Source organism: Larus michahellis, chromosome 8 (genome assembly GCF_964199755.1).
Source record: "Larus michahellis chromosome 8, bLarMic1.1, whole genome shotgun sequence".
In the NCBI taxonomy this organism is placed as follows: Eukaryota; Metazoa; Chordata; class Aves; order Charadriiformes; family Laridae; genus Larus; species Larus michahellis.
In genome coordinates this window covers 30,707,981-30,725,070 of record NC_133903.1, presented here as the reverse complement: position 1 = coordinate 30,725,070, position 17,090 = coordinate 30,707,981, and the positions used below count along the sequence as shown (strand labels likewise).

Sequence of the window (17,090 nt, the reverse complement as noted above, 5' to 3'; positions counted from 1 at the left end):
AAATAATGCTTGCCCTGGGATCTGAACGTTAAAAATGATCCACTGAAAGATTCTGTTCTTACACTTAAGACATACCTGCTCATCCAGCCTAAATACCGTGCTCCTAAGAAGCGTGAGAAGCTGGAAACAAATAGCAAGTTATTTAAGCAGACAGAGCTGTTAATGTCCCCATCTGTTGCTTCTTTTTACAGAATTACTTTTTGAAGAGTAGAACTGCACTTTTATAGGAGAATTTAATAGAAAAGACATTTTATTTGTAACTAGTTGTGCTTAACTCTAAGAAGCTGGTAACATCAGGTAAACAGCTATTTATATTCATTATTTGTTAATGAAGCATTTGTAAAAGTTTTCAACATACCACACATATAATATGCAAATATATATATATATTTAAACTTAAATTCAGAATGCAGAAATACCTAAGGAAACCACACTTTACAGTATCAAAATTATAAATCCAAATGTAAGCACACATATTTAAAGACACCACACCTTCTGCTGAAATTAGCTAATCTTAAATTTTAGCTAATCTTAAATTTTAGCTCTCAGAGCAGCACATATGTAATACACTGTCCCTAGTGTTTTACCTTTCCCCCCATAACTCTTACTTATCAATGTTTTACACTATACTGTATCATGGTAAGACAAACCCCCTACCATTCCAGCAATAAAGTCATTAAAACAGCTTACTTATAGCATATTTGTCCACTGTGAACCAACGCAAATAGCAAAATAAACCTATAAACTGATGAAATGCTTAAAAAAAAAAAAGATTAAAAGCGCACACAAGACAAATGATTCTTTGCTTAGGTTTACTTCTGCATCCTATTCTTTGAAGATTTTTCTCTAATCAATACTGCAAAGAAGCTGCCCATTTATCCAGAATATTGTTTCCCTAATTCTGCATATAACAGCAGCTTGGTAATATTTAACAGAATGGAAAGCTCAAATCCACTGAACTAATTCTAGAAAAAAGCTTTAAATTTGAAAAGCCAATTTTAAGCAGTTACTTCATAAAAATAAAGCCATTCACAGGTAGATGTCAGATTTTTGTAAATAAACAAAGTATACTTTTGTCACTGATCTTTACACAAAGTTTTACCAAAAATCCAATAGATATAACAAATTAAATGTTTTATAAGAGATTTATGTAGTCAAAGGAATGAAAAAAATTTATCCAGTTTTTTAAAATTAAGATAAATACGATGACATCGGTTCTGGTATAAGTTATTTCACTAAGCTAGCATGCTCAGTGACAGCAAGAAGGCAGAAGAACAGAGGCAAAAAAAAGGAACGGACGAGAGCTTGTACATGAGAAGAGAGTCAAGTATAGGCCTGAGGTGACAAAGAGATGGGAAAGGAGAAAAAAAGACAACATTAACAGAGAAAAGGAAGGGCAAAGCAAAAAGGTAATCCAAGAAAGGAAATAAATGGAACCAATACTAATGCTTCTGGTACAGTGGCTATGAGTTATTAAGCAGCACAACTTTTTGCAATGGAGAAAAATATTTTCCTAGTGTTTTCACAGACAGAATACATTTCCAAAACTGCTGGTGTTATTTCTTAAGCCGAGAATATATACTTCATTGAATAGCCTTTTAAAGCCATACCCATTCATGGGCCCCAATTAAACAACAAACAATGAAAAAGAACAAGACAATCCCCTAATGATTTATGTTTAACAGTGGTTTTAAGCAGCAAGATATTTTAGGGCCAGTTATTGGTGGCCCTCACATAATGGGCACTTAGACTGGCCTTGCTGACTTCAGATCTACACCTACTTTTAAACTTCTCTTTTTTAAACAGAGGATTGTAGGTAAAGACCCCGTATTTTGCCTGTAATAATAGTCTAATACTGAAGAATTGTTAAGGGGGTCACAGTGAAATGGCAGTCAAACCGAAAGCCTATTGATTCTGTTAGATATCAGGAAACCTGCATTCACCCAGTCTACAGTTGCACTCTGCATTTAGACTTTTTTTTAAATCATGTTTTGAATAAAATTAACTATCTTTAAACTTGCCCCAGTTTCATTTTTAATGGTAAACTGCAGTGCACAATTATAGCCCCATTATTGTTATTTTTTTGTTAGTCAAAGTGTTCCTCCAATGCAAACAACACTATTAACTTGAAAGATTCAGTGTCTCCTCTTTGGTGAAAGAGTAGGTTATTTTTTGTATACTGAACTAATGCTTAAGCTTAGCAACTTTTGTCTTAGCTCACCTTTTTTTTTTTTTTAAAACATTACAGTAATTATTGCCTCTTTATATGTCCAGATATCATTTTGGAAATTATCAGTTTAGTAAGTAAAGACTAACATCGGGACAAATTTATATTATGGCATATGCGTCGCACTGTCCCCTGAAATTCAGTATATGGGCAGATAAAAAAGATCAAGTCCATGGAAAAGGGATATGCAGCATCATTCTTCTACGCCCCTTACTGCAAGATAATAACAAAACTAGACAGCAAACGGTAGACGCAAAGGTCAACACACTATAAAGTTTCATCTGTCAGCATTTACTTCAGTTTCCCCTCTCCGTGAAAATCTTAATGGAGGAGCAGATGACAATATGATCTTGCTGCTAGTTTTACATCGGATAACCAAACCATTTAGAATATTCTATTTCTAACAAGATTTTTTTTTAGTACAGAGATATGGTAAATATTTAGGAGCATATTATGTACTCCAGCATGGATCTTTAAGATGGTGCATTGCTATCCAGTGTCAATAGATACAGGGAGCTACATTTTCTCTAAGTTCTACTGAAAAGTTCATCTTCACTTACGCTCTAGTTCAAGGAATTTTATTTTAAGCTGGACTGCTTTCAAAGATGCAACACTACTATAACTGTTTATTCAATCTGTTAGTAACTAGTCTAATCTTTTACTTGCAGTAAATTTATGCAATTAACTGCACAAAGTTACTTGAAATACCTGTTTAAGTTTTCATTTTATATTCAGTTCAAAATATTTCCTATTACTTCACAAATACTACTCCAAATAAGAAAAAGTACTTGCAAAAGATACTTATCTATCAGTTATTTTCAACATCTCTAGCTCAGAAGGGAACACCTAATCAGATGTTTGACTATTGTGTAATTTAAAACACATTACTACCAAAACCAACCCCAAAACATCAGTGCATTTACTTCAAATAATTATTAACATGTATTGAGCAAATGAGTTTACTCCTATTAATGGTGTTTGTTTAGAAAGAAGACTACAAGCGGTAAGAAATTTTTCATAAGAAATGGCTAATTTTCTTTTTCAAACTCAAAGTACTATGTCTCAGCTTTTTTTCTCTAGATGTCACCTGACAAGCTGGTAGCAGTCCTGTATTCTTCGAGCATTCTATCAGAGCTGTTTTGTAAAAGCAGTGATAATTCAGAAGTAACTACATTCACATCCACTGAAAGGTAACATTCCTACCATCCGTTCTTTAAGCCATGGCTTAATGTCAGAAAAGGCTTCCCTCACTGTTTTGTTTATTCATTAAGGTAGAGTATAAGTATATAGCAGAAAACCTTCAGTAACACGTAACCTCACATTTTAGCACCAAAAGTGATATCCATCCTACAGAATGTGAGGTTGGAATTTATAATCAATATGTACGAGGCATAATGAAAAGTGTTACAAGTATCAAAAGTATAATATGAACCTGAATTTTACATTTAAAAGCTTGGTGTTTAGGCAGAAAAATATGGTTTTACATGTCATTTATCACAACTGGGTTATTTTTATAAATCATAATTATTTTCAAAGTAACATCAAATTCACTGTTTAAAACAGCCAGAATCAGCATAAAAGAGGCAGACATACATATGTCTTGGGGAAGTTTTGAAAGCATCACTAAAAAAAAAAAACCCAAAAAACACCTTTCTCATTTTCTAAGATTGTGATCTACTGAAGAGATCTTTTAACTTGCCCCCTATACACATATATATAAAAACACACACAGAGAATTAAATACATATACACATGAATTGCTATCAATTCCTGTTCCAAAGTGATGAGATACTCACTAGCCTCCTCCTCCTTTACTCACACTCTTACTATCAGACTAAAAAAAAAAAAAAAAATCCAGTTTCAATCGCTTCCTAAACAAAATTTTGAGAACATGAAGGAGGCAACTGTACATGTCATAAAAGTTTTTAAGAATTGGTCACTATAAACTGGAGGTAGTTTTGAAAAATGTTAGCTTGAATTAATTTACGAAATCAGAATTAACGTTAATCTACAAAAAGATTTTAAAAAAATGAAATACTCTCCTGTTCGGAAGATTGTTTCTGTATCATTGAATGCATTCCTTTGAAGAAAATGTAGCTTTTTGTTTCTGGTTGTTACCACTCAGCTTTCAAGGGCAGGCCAAGACACATGCACTTGATCTTCCTCACTGAAAGTGTGTCGAGCCTTCCCAGAGTTATAACTAGGACTGAATGTGGCTTCCAAGCCATTGCCAGGGTCTTTTTCTACTAAAAACAGTTCTTAGAACTTCCTGTAAAGCGTACTAATTCTCACATAGAGCTTCTGAAACTGCCCCTCAAACTCCTGAAAACTCAGATGATAATCTAGATAGAAAAAGATTAGCGTGAGCTCTTCCACTTTCAGTTTTATCAGTATAAAATTTCACTGGGTAACTTTTATACTGCATCACAGTCACATGGTCTCATACATGCCAGAAAATACTTCCTTTGTAGATTTGAAGTGTAACAATGGAAACTGTTGAACCTTAGTAATTTGTTTAAAATACAAAGATTAAAAGAAGCCCAAAGAAAAATCCCTCTCAATGAAGTCACTGTTAAACTGACATTATTAAAAATACTAAATGCACTTTTGTTTCCTGCCCCACCCTAAGAGTAATCAATCAATTTATTCTTGCAAACAAGCATTCCACAGCAATGGGGCTGGGGGAAAATTTTTATCTCTTGGTATTTGTGATCTATTATAAATGAAATTAAATTATGTGTTGTGTAACCCTGTAGCTACTTTTAGCAAACTTCCCACCATTATTTTAAATTGTGTGCAACAGGAAAAAAGAGAAAAGACATTTCTCATCCGCTTTTCTTGTTTTCCCTTCACAAAAAGGTAACATTCTGATATGTATATAATGTGCCATATTCTAATAAAGTATATTTGTCTGGGAATTCCCAGGGTGAAGTCTGTTGCCAGCAATGGACCCACTGGGAAGAGCAGATGCCTAGAAAATTAAATCAAATCCAAAATGAAGTTTCGAATAACATCCAAAGCTCCTGTATCAAAGCCGCATATATCCAACATGCCTCTGTCATCTGGATCTGCGATCGTAAAACCATTTGAGGTCATTCCACAAACAATCAGTTTAGCAGGAATACCCATTTTCTAAAGGAAGGAAAAAAAAAAAATATCAGAACACACATACACAGTAACTTAAACATGCCAGAGGGCCAAATCTTGCTATCTTGCTTGCATAAACCACTGTCTGAATAGGCATACTGACAAAAACTAGATATGCCATAACCAAAATTGCAGACTGCCTGATAACATTACACTGAACCTGCAGTACATGCATTTAAATAAATGCAAATAATTACAATGAGGTATATTAGCACAACTTTCCTGCAATACTAAGATTCATAGATTATTTCAAATGCAAACATTAAAATTGCTATTCTGCGGTTCACTCAGAAAACTTTCAATAATAATTATAAAATCATTAATAGGAGTCAGAGGGTACGTTTTTGCCTAAGGCAAGGATTTCCAAACGTTGGTTGAACAAACACAACAACTACAGCTTGGACAATTCTGCTAAATGAGCTGAATTTGCAGGTTAGTAACCTGTAAGGTAAAGCAAAGCAAGTATCATGAAGGCCAGAGCACAGGAACTCTTTGTTCAAAAAACGAATTTAGGAATGGTATCTAATCTCAACTAAGAAAACTAAAACACAGTGGGCAAGTTAAAGATTTTTCATATTAATTTCAACTGGGTGGATATGATATGAAGATTAATGTCCATACATACGTGCTTGCCAGAAAGTATTTTTTGTAGTTTAAAAATTAGTTCCTTTAAAGCATAGGAGGTTGTTTGCTGATTAAATAAGAGTTTCTAATTGCAGTGGGCTTAGAGAAGGTGTTTTTCTTAGTTCTATTTTAAAATTATGAAACTGCACAGCTTGGAGTAGCCCCTTTAAAACATAATGAGCTTTATTCTCAAGATACTATCACCTCATCCTATTGACACCTTCCCTACAGGCTTATTTTCATTACTTCATTTAAACATTGTGGTATCTACCGCAGACATCAAAGTTAAATTTAATTCTGTAACCCAAATTTAATTCTGCAAGAACCATGAAAAACTTAATCAATTCTATATAGAATACAGAAATTCATGTATTCCCTGAATATCAAACAAATTTTCTCTGCTATTGCAGTACACCAAGAAGGGTGGGATAATTACAAATCCTTTTAGCAATTCAGTGGTTTTAAATATGCACAATTAGTGCAATACGTGCACTAATTCTACCTAAAAGCAGAATATATCAGTTTTTAACAATGTATAACTATTAACTGAGAAAAGCTACAACTAGTTCAGTCTCTAGAACATTTTTAAAACTGGTATTTATTTTGTCCTGTATTCATCAATCATAAAGAGTCAGAAGCACATTTACCTCTCTGTACTCTCTAAGAGCTGTTGCAGGATGAGTATTTCCAGCAAAGGTCTCATTGTCAGTAAATACAATGAAGACATCAGCAGCTGTCTCAGTTTTTTGAGCCCATATCATTGGAAGGGAACAATCAGTGGTACCCATTGGAATCTTGAAAGAAAAAAAAAAAAAAACAAACCCATTAATACAGAAATTAGTAAACCTGGAAAAATTACTTTTTGTGTGAGCTTCACATTTTAACACACAGAGAGGCTTCTTTGTTAAACAACAGTTCACTTACTCATTTCATTTCAGTTTTGTTCAGGGTTTGTTTTCTTGATTTTTTTTTTTACTTTTTTTCAAACTAACTCATTGTGACCTAACACTGCCATTCTAAATTGCAATGTTTAATATCTGGCAGCTGAAATAAAGACATTTGCTAGACCTTCTCTAAATAAAAGGGAGAAAAATATCCAGTGTTTTACTATACAGATACGGACTAAACCCAGTACTAGAATTGATTACAAAGAAAATACATTGTAACTGCTGAGACTTCTACACTCTAACTTTAGCAACAGCTATTTCCTAACAATTTTTTACAATTTTTTTTTTTTTTTTTTTTTTTTTTTTTTTACATACTTCATACATTTTCACTAATACTTGAGGTAACGTCATATCAGCCGTCACTGGGCAAGGGACCATTTCATGTGAAAAGGCAGCAATATGGGAATCCTTCTCAGTACGTGCTACAACCTGAGAAAGAGGAAGACAAAAATAATTTAGTTATATTATTCATGATTTTTAATGTCTGAATCAGTGCATTCCCTACCAAACACACATGACATATGCTTTTGTATTTAAGTCACCATGGCTCCTCAGATGCACTAATTCTTCACTCCACACTTCAAATATTCTGTAATATTACCACAAATATTACAGAGGTGCTCTGTAATAACTGAGCTCTTATTACTGCTCTTATTACTGTCACTAAAGATACTTCCATATTTCTTCTCTCCCCTCTGACATAAAACACTAAACATTTTTAAACACCAACAAAAGGTTGACTCCTCTGTAATATAAATATGCAAGAAGTTTTGGAATATCAAGTTGCGGGTGAAGTGATTGTGATACCAGAGCCATATTGATAACTCAACTGCACATAAGAATTATATCAAAATTTCTTCATCCAGTCTGTATTATTCTATGAATGCTTCTGAAAAAAATTAAAATGTATTTTCAGCTAAGATAAATAAAAAAGCAGCCTTGACCAGTTTGATTTATACTAGAAATGAACTTCTTCAAATTGATCCTTCTGAATTTGGTTGGCAGTAGCTTTAAGCATCTGGTCTACCAGTGAGAGACACAGTCACCTCTTCTGTGCCCAAAAATATTATATAAAAGTTTCCTTCTAATTTCTAAACAACTTTAGAGCACCTCTGTATCAAAAGGGCAGCTCAAGCTGCAAATAGTTATAAATAACGTGTGGGAGGTGTCCCTGCCCATGGCAGGGGGTTGTAACTAGATGATCTTTAAGGTCCCTTCCAACCCAAACTATTCTATGATTCTATAAAAGAAGTGGAATGCCTCACCATGCACATTACTGCTGCAACTGTGCTAGCATTGAGCACACTGCCCAAAACTTTTTGTGTCATTGATGCGCTGACGTCAACTGCAACTAAGATGCGTTTTCCTGTTGGTTCAACTGTCTAAAAGGCAAAAAGAAAAAAAAAAAAGAAAAAAGAAAATAGGTAGACATAATTAATATATTCATTTCTTCTTCCATCTTCTGCTTTCAACCCTAGAAGTGGTTTTTTTTTTTTTAATTCTTTCTGGGGTAACATTATGACAATAATGTTGCCAAAAGCTGAATATATCATGAAGTTTTGATTGTTTGTTTAATAAAATCCCGATTCCTAATATTTTTGTTATAAAGTTTCAAAATTGTTATCCACCTAACAAACTTTTCTCAATCATTTTATATGCTTTCAGAAAACAGAGAATTCTTAAAAAAGCTTAACAAACTGGAGAACTATATTACCTTGAAAGTTTTGTAAAATGAGGCATCTAAAGCTTCTAAAATGTCTTCATCAGGACGCCACCACAGCTTCCCTCTGCTTCCATGTCCAGCTTTGTAGGTTTCTAATGCAACCAAAATATGGAATGGGTGTATTCTACCCTACAGGAAAAAGAAATCAACAGGAAGTTTTTGAAAACCTAAACTCCTTAACAAAAAAAAAAAAAAAAAAGTAAACTAAAATTAAAAATAAGATCCTACTACAAAAATCTCTGGGTTAGTACATTGTTACTTTAAATTTGAAGATTTTATGCAGTCTTTACGCAGCTGTTGTACGAACTGATACTTGTCAGTTACTAGTAATGGACCTCATTCCTTTTTCAGAATCTCCAATGAATTCCAAATGTTATCTTACGTCATCACCAGAACTTTGGTGAAATTTCACAGCTCTATCTATGATTGTCCAATGCTGTCTTTTATTACAGTCTTACAGTAAGAGAAAGTCCCCATCCTGCTAAAGGGAAAGAAGTTGAGCTAGAGAAATAACAAACTTAAAAGTTTTGTATCTGATACAGTAAAACTGGACAAACTCTTTTCAGAATACAGCATTAATTTTCCTCCTACTATAAGAAGACAGTACAAACACTTTATTCTTTTTTTGCTTTCCCTACATAAACCCAATCAGCGGCTGCCACACACTAAGTATTCTAAACCACATCTTTGCTTTACTGATTCATCAACATTTTGTAATCTTTTTCCTCAAGGAGATTTTCACTACCAGCAGCAAACCTTAGCAAATCTGAACGCCTGCCCATTTTCTTTCTTCCATCAAGGTATTGTGCCACCATCTTTGCTCTCCCTTCTCCAGTGCCTAAGTAACTATGTACGATTAAAGCAGAAAGCAGAGAAAAGGAAGTGCAGTGGGATGGGAAAAAAAAAAAAGGATTTATGGTTGTTCTTCTCAATTCAACTACGGTCTTAAAGAACTTCGGTGTCCTGATTTTAATCTCCCCAACTCACAAAACTATTAGAAAAAGCCACTTATCTTCTCTGTCTCCCATTAAATTCCTGAGAAATTTTGTTCTCCCTTTGGGAGAAATTTTTGTTTTCCCTCTTATTTTCTTACCTCTTTGATGGATAGTAAAGCAATCTGAAAGGAGAAAGTCTCCTTGTTCCATCTTCTTCCTCCTCTCAGCTGCTAGGCTAGTTTCTTCATTCACTTCCTAAGATGCTACACAAGTGACTTCCAGTCACTTTTTAAGCTTGTATTGCTGATTCTAAATTAAAAAGACTCAGAAGCAATGGATGAACCCAACAGGCAAAGCTTGCCACAGCCCTAACTTAAGAAAAGATCCTAGCTGTCAATCTACCTAATTTGTAGAAAAGTTTCAGAAACAGAGGGTGGGGGCGGAATCAAATGAGAAATGACAAATACAAGCTTTAAAATCGAGGTGCAAGTATTCCACTGCAGTTTTTTTGAAAGAATAAACTACACATTTCCTCCAAAGAACATCCCTTTTATTTTATAAAGAGGTTGCCTGAAGGAATGCAGTTTAGGAAGAGATTAAAAACCACAAAGGCTGTCACTGATTATGAAAGAGTTCTTACCTTTTTTAGCAGTTTCTCATTTCTTAGTCTTTCACATACTATTGCCACTTCTGAACCTCGTGGTTCAAGCACTGAATTTGCTGTCAGTTTTCCTAAATTTCTCAACAATACAGAAATAGACATTTCCTTCAGCAATGCCTTCCAAACCTACATTCAAAGAAAGAGAAGGGGAAAAAAAAAAGATGAGATTCCCAAACCACGAGAACTGACATCTGTACATTAAATAAGTGTGTTTTAAAATAAACGTACAGGTTATATTCTTTTAAATTAGCATCTTGGGTAAAAAAACTTGAAAAACAGCACAGGACTATTTATAGAAATCTAAAGTTAAGATTCTGAAAAGTGTTACTCTAAAGAGAATACAAAGCTAACGAAGTTCACCTACCTCTTTAGATTTCAGATGGTTTGTCAGTAGATGCTCTCTAACTAGACCATATTCCTCTATTAGATGAATAACTTCCAATTCATCTTTTGTGCGTTTTACTTTTTCCACAGCCTCCAGGTACTTCAAGAGTTTTTCAGTCTCAGCAGAAACTGCTTTGTCTTTATAAGCCTCTTGGACATCTTTCCACCCTTTGGTAATATATTTAGTGACTATAGCAATTCCTATTGAAAAGAAAAATATTTTCCAAGCAGGATTACCATCTTTATACTGGCGTTTATCATTCTAGCAAGCAAATGAATTAGCAGGTTTCATTTGCAGACCTGCCAAGCAGCTATAAAAAAGGTCAGCAACACACAACTTAAAGTAGTAGTTTAATTAGTGTATTAGTCTCCTTAGAATTAAGGAGCCTAACATATTTGAAACCAACAGATCTTCCCAAGTAACAAAAAAGTGTTACTTCACCATTTGTAAGCAAACAGGAACAAATTGAGGGAACTGTATTATTTTATCTTCTCTTGACATAAGGAAGAAAAAGAAGCAACAAACTCTGTTTACCTTGAAGATAAACAGGTCAGTTTCTGATACGACCACTCACATTTTTACTGTGCAATTTACATGATACCATCACTAAGAAATCATAAGTCTACAATGGTACTTGGGTTTCCAAAATAGTTCCACAGTAAATATAACAGGTTTAAAACACAGTATTTTCAGGTAAACAAAAATTTATTACCTTCACTGGCAGGTTTTAGGTGGGACAACCTCAGAAGATCTTTATGAGACCAACCACTTCTTTGTTTATATTTTGTAACTGCTAAAGCAACAGCCATGCCATTCTTTCCATTGTACCAATCTGCAACAGCTTTCCTCAGTGCACGGCCCCACATGCCACATTTCATGCCCTCCTTCAGATCTTTTTTGAATTGGATGAAAGTAAAGAGATGGGTTGGTATGCAACACACCTCAGGAACAGCTTTAAATGCTGCTTGTTTTGTTTTTGCATCAGAACACTGTGAGCAAATTGCAAGGGCAAAAAGCAGGGGCTCCTGTTTTGCTGCTATGCCTTCTTGACTAAATGTCTTTATTTCTTGAACAACTTCACAACCTCTACCTTCTTCAATCAGTCTTATTAAAGCTTCTGCATTTTCAAAGCCCAGCTTCTGCTCCTTGATGTAATAAGTACCACCTTCTGAACCAAAACACAAGAAACGCTGCAGTCGATTCATATCGGTGACATGCCACACATAACCACTTTCAGAGTTCGGCACCTGCTTTTCATCTGGGAGTTGCACTTGGTTTTCCTCGTCCTCCATTGTTTACACTTCCAAGAGGTCTGTTGAAAGAACAACAAAGTTATAAGAACTATTGTGAAAACCTGATGGCACTAGTCTTTTATCACTTCTTAGCAAAGTAAGTATGTTATCTATACACTTGTAATTTTTCCTTCATAAATTTAGTAAGACTATACTCTAAGCGTGCAATAATATGTATCAATTAGGGGAAAAAAGAGACATAAAAATTCTCTTGAGTTAGAATGGTGACAAAATTATTTGCTTAAAACCAACTTAGAAACTACTTAACCCAAATAAGCGGCACACAGAAAACATGGCTGGTGTTATGCCTTTTTGCCACTAATGTATTACACCGCTTTCTTGGGTAGACTTTTTGAATGGCATACTAAATTGCTCAAAACTCAGAGCTTGCCCTACTCTATTTTTGCTGAAGAATTGGTAATGCTGACCAATTGAAGAAACGTGATGCTAAAATAAAGAACTAAAATACTGAAAAACTGTTTAGTCAGAACACTTTGTGAGAGTTTAAATATGGTGGGTTTCAGTGAGGCTTAGACAACAGGTTTTCAACAAGTGACTAGCTCAAGAAAAAATTATTACAGGCTCAAATACTCTGCTGTTTCAAGTGAGATCCAAGAAAACAGAGACATTACAACAAATTTACATTTGAGGTTAAGAAGCAAAAAACATCACAAAAATTCACAATCTTTGAGGTCTTTATACACTCCTGAGTTGCAAGAGAGTTCAGCTGTAATATTTGTAGGCAACAACACTGCTCTTACTTGAAGAACATCTAGCATGGTAAAATTCAAGCCACCACATTTAAACTGAAATAAATGCAGGTGAAATTAAATCAGCAGGGGGAAGAAAATTCATCTTCATCACTACCTCCAAAACATTAACATGACAACAACAAATTCAGTTTTCTCATTCTCACCAAACAATAAAAGGACACCAAAAAGCATCAAGAGGTCCTATTTAAAAAACAAACAAACAAAACACAAAACTGCATCAAACTGCATATGTATCTTAAAATATGCACACGCTAAAGTCTGAGCACACATAAATGACATTTCAAAGAAATCCACTTAACAATTTTTAAGTATTGCAGATATCTACTTTTGACATGCTTGCTGGGATACTGAAGATAAAAGCCATGTTGCTTCATTTACCAGGATGAGCTAGCACAAATAAATGTCACTAATGTAGACAGAATTTTTTCCCCTGTTAGGTAACACACTGATGTACAAACAACTTCCCTACTTTCTCTTTGACAAAAAATTTTGCTTTCTCTGCAAGCAACTAGAAATGTACCCTCCATTCTTGCCTGTCTGCAGTAATGTGCTATCTGCATCCAGAATTAAATAATAAATAATCATCAGTGCTCCCATTACACTCTATATGCTGCTAAAATCATAGAAGCCATATGCTGATACCTGATTTTAAAATGCAGGTTTCAGTTTAAAATTAACTAAGAAATATCTTTCATGGTATTATTCAGAACACCAGTGCTCAACTATTTTTCTCAGTGCTTAAATATTCTAACCATGTTTCCTGCCAAACCAATTTAAATACACATCACGGTTGAGGCGACTTTTTCGCTGACATCTGAAACATGCAAATACACTGAAAATAACAAGGGTGGTATTCGCAATGCATGAATACCATATCAGTATGTTTTAATGTCTAAATACGTTTTATTTCAATACATTTCAATTAACTGGTTTCATTAAACAGTAAGTAATGTTTCATAATAAACATACAAAACCTAAACAAAAAATCCTGAAATCACAGTCAGTATCCATTAGTTTATTTATCAGAAAAAAATGGTACTTGGAAAGATACTGAAAACCACCATTATCTCGAAGCAAAAATAAGAATGGGAAACAAAGGATCATGCATGTACATCTCCATATACATGAAATCTTGAGAATAATTTCTTGTTGCATCTTTCATACCCCTGCTATAACAACTATTACTACATTAAAATGAGACTAATGGGAAAATTATTTTCAGCCACCTATGGATTACCAAGACTTAAACTGAACTGGAAAAACCATGGCCTTGGTTAAACAAAACATTTATGATCTCACTTTGCCGATTATATTAAGAAATACCAGCACTAGTTTGAATATTTAGAGTTTCTTCCTATATTTTTCCACATGATATGTCCATTTCGTTGTAATTCTCACTTGGAGAGTCTCACTTGTCCTCACACGCTCAGTTTTATAGTCACTAATACAAATTTGCTACCATTGTCATCACCACCCTGAGAATGGGAACAAAACCTAAATGAAGTAATTATAACCTTTCTAAAATTACAAATAAAATTTAACTGGTTTGAAATCTAGATTTATTTATAAAATACTGTAACAAAAGATCAGTATTTCCATCAAAGGTATCAGCCTGAAAGGCAAACTGTTCACTACTTCATTGTTACATGAGAATATGTAGTGTGATGTTAATTGTATTGTATTAAAGAAGTTTGAGGCTAACCATCAGAGAAAAAAATTCTCTTTCTGTTCTTCTCTATTAAACTGTATAACAAATCTAACTTATGCATGTTAATAATGGATAATTTTTATGTTTACTGTTGTATGGACTAGGCTTTTGTACGGACTCATAGCACTGAAAAGCGGCATGTACTAGAATCCATAGAATTCTGACACAAACTCATATTTTAAAAGATAGTTGCAAATGTACACTTCTAGTTTTTCTAAAGCTACTTCCAGTTTTTCTGAAGCTTAGCTTTTTAATTTGCCTTCTTAGGAATATACTATAAGCTACAAAAAAAGATGTGTTATGATTTCCACCTTTTGTAAAGCTTTACTTTCACTCAGCCCTCAAAGTCATCTTCTCAGATGGAACATCGTATTTCATAATGGAATGAATTACCTGCAGCACTTATCCCATCAAAAATACCTACGTAAAGTCTTCCAAAACCTTTAATAAAGTTATTAATGCCTTCTGCTAAGCAATCTAGGATACAAAACAGACTTATCTCAAATGGCTTATTGCTGTCTTGGGGATTTAAAAAGAGCTTCAAACCAACATAATCTTTTGGATCCTAATACGAATTGTAAGTTCTTTAAAGTAAATTTATATTTCAAAAATTACCTTTGAAATCTGCAGTAGCTGATGCAAAACAATAATTTCACTACTAAACAGTCACACTAGAAGTATCAAATTTAAACTTTGTCAGATCTACTGGAAAAGCACTTATTCGGTGTTGAACCATTTAAATCAAGTTTGCCATTTCTAACTCCTATTTTATATTTCAACCTCAGAAGTTCCCAAAGCTATTCTCTCCCTCTAACCAGTCCCTCTCCTCTGCCCAGACCTCAAGCTTATTTTCTCCTTTAACACCTGTACCACACAGACAACTTTCACCCTCACAGATGAATAAATGCAAACATGCACTTAACGTATGCTCTACCATAAACCTACTCTTCGTTTGCTGAGCTGCAGCAGTAAACCTGAATTTCAAACACTCATGGAGGATTTATCAATGATATTGATAAAATAATAAGCATTTAAAATTTCTGAGCCACCTGAATGCAAACAGCAACATGAAAGGTCTTGAAAGTCACAGCCTAGATATTTTATAACGAAAACCACTGAACTACAATTCATGGTTGCTCACCATTATTAATGAAAGAGAAAAAAACACCAAGGGAAGTTTTATTATATTCCAAACACCACATAAATTAATCTATAAGTAAAATATGGCTTTGACTGGTCTGAAACAGCCTATACAGCACTTACATCTTGATTGAGTCAATATCTTTATGTTGCTGTAGCATAACATGATTGAGTTTGTAAATTAACCTCTGTTATTTTCTATGACTTGTACAATTCACCCCTAGTTTTCCTAAGAAATAAAATGTCTTACAGTACAAGTTTCAGGCACATATGGAAAAAAAAAAAAAAACACAACAAAAAATAAACCCAAAAGCACAGATCTTTAATAGAACTACAGGTTATAATTTCAGTTCTGAAATTTAACTTCTATGTCAACAATGATGAATCAAACTCTGTAGTGAAAACATATGGAATTAAACTTTGACCAAGTCAGATCTATAGTGAAAAAAAATACATTGACATTTTAAAGACAATGCTTCAAATTGTCTTCAAATACTTCAAAACCATATACGCTTCATTCTATAAGAAACTGCATTCTCCCACTCTGCTCTCAAAAATTTTGTATTAGCATTAAAATGAAGATTACAAAGAACAATTTCTAGTTTATTGAGTAGAGAAGCTATAAGCATTACACTGAGCTATGTTTGCAACAAAATACACCTGCACTACAACAGAGCTCTGACAACAACACAAGTCCTCATACCTCAGAACATAAGCACCTCTATGTAAACAGGAATGCCAGGAGAACATTTCCCAAATGACAAATGGCATGGTGGCACTCTAGGGCACAAGAGACTACATGAACCACGTATTTGCTCAAAAAAAAATACTATAGAATTTGCTTAGAAGTCTACTTGCTTAAAAAATTTACTGAGCGGAGTGAAAAGGTAGCTTAGCTGACGTCAAACAAGATTTTGGGGAAAAAGCATCTAAAGTTGATACCCGAAAAACCTCTGAGTTTAGCTACCAGTTTTCACGAGGATGATAAATACAAGCAGACGAGTAACCCCAACCCGACGCGCCCTTTAATCCCCTCACGGGGTTTCCAACGCCCAGGTGCCGAGCGGGAGGTCGCCATTGACCGAGACGGCCTCCCCGCACTTTTAACACCCACGCCCCGCCCCGCCGGAGGAGCTGCCCGCTCCCCGCCGGGGCTCACACGGAGGGGTGAAGCCCACACCCCCGCCGGGCCGCAGGCCTGCCTGGCCGGCGCCCGCCCGCTCCCCCGCCCTCAGCGCTCCCCCGGGGAGGCGCCACTTGCCTGCGAGGCCGCGGCCTGGGAGGGGCCGCGGGGCAGAGCCTGCCCGGGCCAGTGCGGCCTCCGACGCCCAGCAGTGGCGCGGCTGCCGGACGATAGGGAAGGGAGGGCAGCCAGGGGACGGCAGACGATAGCGGAGCCGGCTCCGGGCACAGGGAGGGTACACAAGTAGGGGCGCGTCTCCCGCTCCAGCCGCCGGAGGCTCCTCGTTCTCCCGCAGCCCGGCCCCGCCCCGCCGGCGCCCTGACAGCATCCCCGGGACCCGGATGG

The 17,090-nt window shown here is 35.3% G+C and overlaps 1 protein-coding gene across 5 annotated transcripts; it reads right to left on the bottom strand.

Annotated features, from left to right (window-relative positions):
* Positions 1 to 2,236: 2,236 nt before the first annotated feature.
* RO60 (Ro60, Y RNA binding protein) lies at positions 2,237 to 17,075 on the bottom strand. 5 transcript variants are annotated; one of them, XM_074599159.1, is made up of 9 exons: positions 16,824 to 17,075; positions 11,362 to 11,961; positions 10,629 to 10,849; positions 10,244 to 10,390; positions 8,660 to 8,797; positions 8,211 to 8,327; positions 7,261 to 7,374; positions 6,646 to 6,792; positions 2,237 to 5,359 (listed from the first exon to the last, which is right to left on the bottom strand). In XM_074599159.1, the coding sequence occupies exons 2-9, from the start codon at positions 11,939 to 11,941 to the stop codon at positions 5,207 to 5,209; spliced, it is 1,617 nt and encodes a 538-aa protein (XP_074455260.1). In that variant the 5' UTR covers positions 11,942 to 11,961; positions 16,824 to 17,075; the 3' UTR covers positions 2,237 to 5,206. The 5 variants fall into 5 exon arrangements, 4 of the variants coding, with proteins under 4 accessions (XP_074455260.1, XP_074455263.1, XP_074455262.1 ...); XR_012588868.1 differs by having other exon boundaries at positions 3,270 to 5,359; positions 7,268 to 7,374; positions 16,824 to 17,054; XM_074599162.1 differs by having other exon boundaries at positions 3,270 to 5,359; positions 11,897 to 11,961; positions 16,824 to 17,074.
* Positions 17,076 to 17,090: the final 15 nt, after the last annotated feature.

What these genes read in the sequence shown, in the direction of transcription:
- RO60 (XM_074599159.1), bottom strand. Translation starts at nt 11,941, where the DNA reads ATGGAGGACGAGGAAAACCAAGTGCAACTCCCAGATGAAAAGCAGGTG. An exon ending in CCTAAAACCTGCCAGTGAAG is followed by an intron (nt 10,850 to 11,361) that starts GTAATAAATTTT and finishes TCTTTTCAATAG; the next exon opens with GAATTGCTATAGTCACTAAA. An exon ending in TTGCAGCAGTAATGTGCATG is followed by an intron (nt 7,375 to 8,210) that starts GTGAGGCATTCC and finishes CCTCTTTCTCAG; the next exon opens with GTTGTAGCACGTACTGAGAA.